General features: G+C 40.4%; 1 protein-coding gene across 2 annotated transcripts in view; it reads right to left on the bottom strand.

Annotated features, from left to right (window-relative positions):
* Positions 1-880: 880 nt before the first annotated feature.
* LOC146141030 (homeobox protein SIX6-like) overlaps positions 881-8,201 on the bottom strand; it is a 39,795-nt gene continuing 32,474 nt past the window's right edge. The window contains exons 2-4 of one of the 2 annotated variants that reach the window (XM_083391242.1): positions 6,741-7,289; positions 5,310-5,473; positions 881-2,889 (exon numbers count right to left, since the gene is read on the bottom strand). In XM_083391242.1, the coding sequence (XP_083247368.1) occupies positions 2,337-2,889; positions 5,310-5,473; positions 6,741-7,190 (1,167 nt within the window). In that variant the 5' untranslated portion in view covers positions 7,191-7,289 and the 3' untranslated portion in view covers positions 881-2,336. Of the gene's footprint in view, positions 2,890-5,309; positions 5,474-6,740; positions 8,108-8,201 lie in introns of those variants that run through there. The other variant, XM_083391241.1, reaches the window with a different exon arrangement.

Here is an 8,201-nt window from a genome sequence, read left to right as displayed (position 1 = left end):
ATGTTAGTGTAGCCTAAAATTGATGTTTAACAAAATTACTAGGACATCAAAACAGGTTATTACTGACATATTTAACCTTGTTTTGACGTCAAAAAAGCTATCGTATATGATGTGGGAAAGCTAATTTGATTTAAACACAAGGATTTTACACAAGTCATTCGTTACCGATATTCGTGTACGAATTTGCATGTTATCTATTTAGTCAGCATACTTAGATTTGTAAATTTATCATAGTTAAAACCATTTAAGTCAGGTTATACTAAGTTGAAAATCGTATGGTGTAATCTCCGAATGCCAACAAAGCGTAACTATCTTGCAAAATGGCAACATATTATCTCAAAGCCATAAAGTTCTAATAATAGTTGTGTATACTGTACAACAGCATCACATATATGCAGAGATTTTTTTTTCACCCTAAACTGTGCTTACTACCGGTCTTAAGAACTACAAATATTGCTTTACAGAACACGAGAGAACCCTAGCCAGTTGGATTGCTAAGAATCTCTGTTATAATAATCTTCTTTATTTATTGAATCACCGGGGCATGTTCGCTACGGTTTGCCGACATTTGCGTTAGGAGTTCACATTTTGTGAAACTTCTTTAAATAAGAAGTATGCTGTATTGTTACTGTGTTTATTTCATAGTATATAACTTTATACGGATAAGTTGACAAGTTAAGTTAAAGACAGTTTTCCTGTTCGCTTTCTTTAGTCAACATTATTACTATGCTTCGTAAAAGAACCAGCCTTTTTTAGTTCAACCTCTTTGATCTTATAAGAACCTTTAGTGTTGTAAATCGGCCCTTCCGTTTTCAGAACATTGTTTGCATATTAAACCTTTCCTGTAAAGAAATGAGATAGAGTGACTTTGATTTTCTGCTTTTGCGTTTATTGTCAAACAGCGCTGTGCGATCAACACTGCGGCGACCTCGTACAAGGTTATAAATACGCTCTAAAACGGCGCATATAACAACAACAAAAAAAGTAAAAAAGTAAAAAGAAAACAACAAAAACAAAACACAGACAATTGCTGGGGCAAAACACACCGCTTGCAAGAAAACAGCCGGGTAAATATTTTCTTAAGTCGGGGTTAGGCATTCAAGGAATGGACAAACTTGGACAACATAAAACTTGCAAGTTTAACAGTTGGCGTTGTCTCTATATACCGTCATGGAGTTACTCTTGAAATGGAGAGTTGAAGATAGATAAATGTCATGTGATTTCAAAGGGCTACGAACAACACTTGAAAAAAAGTTTAACGTGAGATTCTTTGCAGAATGACAGCGTAATAATACAAGATAGCAATTGAATATCGCAGTGCACGATTTGTAGGAATGTTACGACGCTATAAAGTTATGTATATATAAACTTTTCTACACACACAAAAAGACGAAGGAAAATGTTAACGTGGAACGTTTTCAGGAGGGCTTTTTGGTCCGAAAAATGGAATTACCAAAACTAAATATGTCGTGATAGTACAGAGCAGCATGCGACGCACAATACTTTCGCAAAGGGAATGGTTCGCGCAATTAAATAACCGCCTCTTTTGCATCTACATCAAGGCTAATAAACAATCCAATCGATCAACAAATACCGATCGCTTTGGTCCAACGCTTAACATGCAAAAAAACAGAATGTGCGCGCTTTTTCTGTGCCGTAAAGCGGCTGCGCCTTTGAATAAAACATGACAGATAACAGTGAAAACACATGGCCGTAAAAACGAGCTTTTTGCGAGCACTCGCCTTTTCTAAGCCTATGGCTCTTTGGGCGAACTAACACGGGTCTATATTTAAGGAAATGCGCTGCTAACACCGGGTAAAAGGTAAACGCGATAACTATAACGAGCGGTTAACACTAACACGACTGTTTCGGGCAAAAACGTTGGCTTATTTCACGGTTAGGCATAAAAGTGTTGGCTAAACAAATGCAAGGCCAACAATTTGCATCTGTTTTTATTTTTTTCCCACCAATGGCACCAGTTTAAAAAGTACAGAAGTTTTTGCCTGTATACCATGAAAAGTTGCACCATTTGTTTCTAATGAAACACGGCGTTTCAAATTTGTGGCAGCTTTTTAATCACCAAAATGCTCGCTATACGTTTTAAAAACACCAAGATCTTAGAGATTTAAAACCAATTTTTTGCCATGACTTTCAATTTGAAATGTGCAACGCTTTGATTGGTTGGTTCGCCCGGCAAAATTACAGGCAAGTCGGCATACACGAAATAAAGAACCGATTGAAAAAAGTTCCAATGCCTTCTTTCGGATGCGGAATGTGTTTTCCGAATATAGGAAGTATGACAAAAAACAAAACAAAAAAAAAAACAACCGTGTCCATTACGTTCCCATCTCAACAGGGTTGCTCTGGGCCATTCCGTGAATCATGGACTCATGCATGCCACCGGGTGCCGAAACGGACAGGTGATGGGGGGGCATCTGACCCAGGTGGGGCGGCGGTGGCGGGGGGTACATGTCCGGGTGGTGCAACGGGGCCATGTGGCCTCCTTCGGCGCCGGCTACGGTGTAATGGTGTCCCGGAACCGGGCCGCCGCTATGGTGCTGCGACATTGCATGAGGGTCGTGAAGCGTGCTCATAATCATGCTGTGAGGCGGCATGGCGTGATGTTGGTTCATGGCGTGATGAGGCGGCGTGTGAGCGTGAGGCTGGTGATGCAGCATCTGCTCATGGTGCTGTTGCTGTTGGTGTTGTAGGACTTGTTGCTGATGATGGTGTGTAAGTCCATCTAAGCCCGGCTTTGGTTCTAAGCCGTCGCCGGAAATCGAGCCTCCATGTCCCGCGTGTGGCATGCCGTCCATCCCGGTCTGCGGCGGCGTGCCCATTCCCGAAGCCTGCAGCGGCATTCCGGCCTGAGGGATTTCGCCTCCGTCCCTGCGGAAATAGAAACGGACGTTTACAGAAGTGTTGATACAACCGTGTACTTTATAGGTTATTAAAACTTATAAAGAAGTGACAGTTAGATTCTAAAATATACTGCAGCTCAAATCGCTATTTTCAAAAATAAAATTTTCTATTGCAAAAAATGCAAGTACTAGTTATGCTTTGCTTAAAGTTACACAAACTAAGAACAAGTGTGTATTTATGGCTTAAATGCTCTTTGGGGCAGCGCGTAAGCAATATGATATATGCGATGCCGTTAAATCTTATCTTATATGCGCGTCGTATTTGCGAAACTATTGTTCTTTTACAAATTAAGAGCTCAAAATTGTATAAATTGTTTAGTAGGATAGTAAATACACGACAATTCCGTATTGTTAGTCCTTAACAAAATATCAAATGTAGCCTTGATCATACTTAGAAGCAATATTCACAAGCAATGTTGACATTATAAGCTTTGAAAATGTATTACACAAATGCTAATAAGTTGAATTCGAAATGAAAATGGACGGCAGTGCAGCTTTGCCGGTTACGCAAAACAACAAACATCACAAACCGTGCAAAAACGCAATATTTAACCTTAGAATCAGGCTTGTTTTGCTTTCCTATTAGTTGGTCATTATCGCATTGCGTTGCGCGCTTAAACCAAGATGAGTCACGCTGACTGCTTATTTTCAACACCTCGCTGCCCTCGGGTTACTGGAAGTCGCGACCCCGTCGAGTAGTTAAAAAACAAAATGGCGGACGCCGGTTACTGTGTTCGGCTCTGGAAAAATGCTGTTGGGCGAAATTTATAGTCTTTTTATAGTTCAACTTAAAGCGTGACTGTTGATCACTCTTTGTAAGCTGAGCAAAAAATGTCTGATACACAAATTGAACCGTAATTGAAAGAGTGCTTAAATCGTGTGACTGCGTCCAGCTAATAGAAATAACTGGACTCGTGGTTCTTTTTGACGGATTTTTGAAAATATGCGGCTGATGATATTATTGTCTGTGTTTGAGACGATTGAAAGAAATGTGGCCTTTGGTTAAATAATGTGATGTTTTTTGGAAAAAAAATAAAAGAAGGGGGTAACATTTTATCGATGTTTTTCTTAAAGGAAGCATTTACGCAAATGTTACACCTCCTACACAGGGTGTTTTTGCTATTTTTTGCAATATACAATTCGACTTTAGTTAGCTCAGCAACCGGATTCCAATCGACATCAGTACAGCGTCAATTGCAAATCAAGGCAGGTGAAAATATTGAACTTTTGTTGTATTCTGTTATTATCGAAACGACAAAGGCTGCAATACGACAAACTATAGCATTGTGTAACATACAAGAAAAAACGGAAATGTTTCCCTACACAATATTTAAATAAACAAGAAAGGTAATCATTGACTAGATTTTTATTTAAAGATTAAATCAACTGAATATTTTAGCTGTGACTGCGCTTTTGACAACACAGTCGAATAAAAATCAAGTATTTAAGAGCACTATTTCGGCTGGTTTTAAACGTAGATATCGATTTGTTTATTACTGATTGCGCCACAGTAAGCAGCAAAACGATGAGCAGCAGTTGGATTTCACGGCATTGTGCGAATTTACAAGCTACACCTGTCCAACTGCCATATTATGAATGTCAGTAGCGTATCAGCTTACGACCTCTTATTGTGGACAACCAACAGCCCTTTGACGTTCTACGCTTGCTGGTGCTACTGAACGCTTTCAGACGCTTTTTGTTCAAGCTACAATGAGCTCAAAAACCCGACAAGCGCTCGTTGCCTTTTATTTTTTCCCATTCGTTAATTAATGTCCCTCAGCTTACTTGGACAGCTCGATATTGTTCTTTTGAATTATTTTAGAATGTTTTTCAGTTTGCCCAATTTAGACTAACTGAAAACACGCATTGGTAAAGTAGCATTTGTTTTAAAGGAAATTGGATAAATATTAGAATTGCAACTAAAGTTATTCAATTGTCTTAGTCCATCCCCAGACACATTTCCGTTAGTTTGATGTTTGAATTGTGATTTGCAGATCAAATAAAAAGGTTCGCATTCCTTTTAATAACATCAGAACAAGGTTGTGTCTCAATCTATTTCTTATTAAAGTTTTTCGCAACTAACAGAGGTTATTAAATTTGTAGGCTTTAAATAAAACGAATAAAAAACGATAAACACAATGCGAAATGATAGTTGTGGCTGCAAATCGATTGGTTTTTTAACAGTCTTATTTAGTTGCAATAGGAACTACAAGTTTTTTGTATTTGAAATTCTAAGTATATACTCTTCATGGGTTGATTTTCGTGAAATACAAAGAAACATTTTTTTAAAGAACATTTTTGACGCCTGATTGTCGTTAAATCAGTAAGAACTAAACCAAAACAAGCAAACAGGAATTAACAGTTACAGCATACAGTCCTGTTTCTCACCTTTCTTTGGCCTCAGCCGCTCTGTCTCTTTGCCTTCTGTTCTTGAACCAGTTGCTGACCTGGGTGACGGTCAGTCCGGTGCCCTCGGCCAGTTCCCTTTTCTCGCGGGGTGAGGGGTAAGGGTTGTGGGTGTACCAGTCACGCAGTGCAGCCCGAGACTTTTCCTGCACAAAAACGTCGAAATTGCAAGAATTGCCTAAACTGCTTTTTTTCAAATTTTCGGTAAGTTGGCTGTAACTATAATTTAACACCAGTTTCTAAATAAATATTGTCTACATTTCGTAAAAATCGTCTATAAAGAACAAAATGCGTTAAAATAACTAACGATTTTAATTAGCCAAGCTCAAATCCATAAAAAAACTGTCTAACATTTGAGATACCCGACAAACTGGAAATATTTAGTTAAACTTTTTCATAATTCTAAAGTTTTTTGGCACATGTACAGCAAACATTTCCCCCTTTTAGATATAATCCACACCGAACTATCTTCACTGAATTAAACATAAGGCAGTTTGAGCTCTTTAATTTAGTTGAATGCTTAAACAGTCGTCGTATTATTATTACTTTACGTATAGATGACAATCTGCTACATAACCACAGCCAGTGGATTACCTTAATTTCCATTTTCCCGCCGTTATCACAACACAAATTGAGTCGCAAGCGCTCGCATAAATATGTTATTACAGTATGATAAAATCAACGAAGGCGTCGTTGTTCTAACTTTGGCAAAGACAGCTTTACAAGTTAACTATACTAAAGTGTCACTGTACTTGTGTACCAGCAAATTTAAGTCCCTACACGAATAAGTTTACATGGTGGCAGATTTACCACAGGTTGCAAAATACGACAAAATCGATTCCAACTAAAAAGCGATTCGCCGCATAAAAAAATGTTTGAACATATCCAAAGGGGTTAGATTTAAGTAATGTTACAAACCATAAAACAGACAAGTTGACAAACGTGCGTAGATTTGCATAAAAATAGTTTAAAATGTATTTCTAAGACTACAGAACTGGGTTGAAAAATATCACAGTAATGTCTTGTTTCAAGGCTTTCATTTGACATTAAAATATAATGGATTTTAGCCTTGTTGGTAATGGTAAGAGCTTAAGGTGTACATAAACGACAACACAATTCTTGTCCAGGCTAAAAAAATAAGTAATATAGTATTGGGAACACGTTCAGCAGGGCAATAACTCCAGAAGCGTCCTGAAAACCCACCAAGCTATGAATAAATGACCAAATAATTCTTGTCAAGGCTACCAGAATTTACCGCTTTTGGTAGTGTATATATAGGACCCAGTAAAGACTCAAACACCCACAACACTGAGCTGCGTTAGTAAATAACATAACGCTGTTCGTAGCTGGTAGTTTAAGGCACCCCAGGCCAAAACGGTTCAAACGACACCTGACAAACGTAGGAAAACCCACCTTAAAACAGTAGCTGGTCTCCTCGCCATCCCAGATCGACCTGGGCAGCGGAAACTTGCGACGGACGCGGTACTTGCCAACGGCGCCGAGCGGCCGTCCTCGCAACTTCTCAGCCTCGATGTAGTGCGATTTAAGCCAGAGCTGCTGCAGCTTGGGGTGGTTGTGCTCGGAGAACTGGTTGTTCTCGATGATCTTGTACAGCTCTCTGAAGTTCCCGCGGTGGAAAGCGACCACCGCCTTTGCCTTTAGTACACTCTCGTTCTTATGCAGCTGCTCACATCCGGGTAGAGACCATAGGAAACGCGCAAGACGCTCTATATTACCGCCTTGTTGTAGAACCTCGCAAACGCAAGCGACTTGCTCCTGTGTGAATCCAAACGAGAGACCGGGCGCCGCCTGTGAGCTTGGCGGGGGCGCGGGCGCTGGCATCCCGCCGTATGAGGACATCATGCCGTGGTTGACTGCGGCAGCGTGAGAGCTGGGTCCGGCCGAAACGGCGGAGAAATGCGCCGCGGCGGCAGCGGCTACAGCCGATGGGTGCTGCACTACCTGCGGAAGCATTGAAGGGTAAGGGTTGATGGCCAGGGCGGCGGCCATAGCAGGCGCTGCTGGTTGCCGGTCGCTGTAGCTTTCCGTAGCCGTGGAAGGCGGTTTCTTGCGGCAGCTTTTTCGTTACTTGAGTAGCAGTAGAAGCGATCCCGTACCTTTCAAGGATTCGCTTCTTCTTTTGCTGCTTTCGTGCGTGTTGCAAATGGCGCACGTTTTTAAATACAGTTTCTTTATAGTTTGTTGATTGGCCTGGATAGCGTTAAAGATAACAAACAAGCACCGTTAGTTAAAGACACCTCGCGCAAACTTCAGCATAAAAGCAAAAAATGGCGGCATGCGTATTGTGCATTATTTTCGCCAAGTCGTAAAGTATTTCTGCATTGCGATTTTACCTGAAGGATTCGCCATTCGAATCTAAACACTCTGTTTACATATTTCCACTTTTTGCCGTGAATAAAAAAGCGAAAATAAATATAGTAAACGCGGCATCATTTTTAAACTCGTTCTGCTAAATCCTCTCTGCTGTATTTTCACTCAAAGCTTACAAATTTTTTTTTCAAATACTGTGTCGTTTAATTGCACCATAGTAGATGCTGCATTTATTAACATCGAATTATTTCTGTCCTGAACTTGAGTATGTGTCTAGCAAACAAGGTTAAAAAATCCTGATACAAGAAGTCCGTCTTACAAAACTGTATTGACACAAGGAGCAACAGTGCCTATAGAACCGTCTCGGACAGGTGAGTCCAATCGACTACCGTTACCCGTCGCCAATCCGACACATTAATAGGCGCGAATTGCCGCTGCTGTTGCTCTTACGGCTGCCCCAACCACTCTTTCGCGGCGGCCGAAAAAAGAGAGAAGGCTGCTGAAAAAAGAGAGAAAGCGCCCGGCGAAAAAGAGAGAAACCGG

The sequence above is a fragment of the Ascidiella aspersa genome, chromosome 6 (genome assembly GCF_963924565.1).
Source record: "Ascidiella aspersa chromosome 6, kaAscAspe10.2, whole genome shotgun sequence".
NCBI classification, from domain to species: Eukaryota; Metazoa; Chordata; class Ascidiacea; order Phlebobranchia; family Ascidiidae; genus Ascidiella; species Ascidiella aspersa.
The sequence above is the reverse complement of the archived record's forward strand: the minus strand, read 5'-3'. Positions and strand labels throughout refer to the sequence as shown.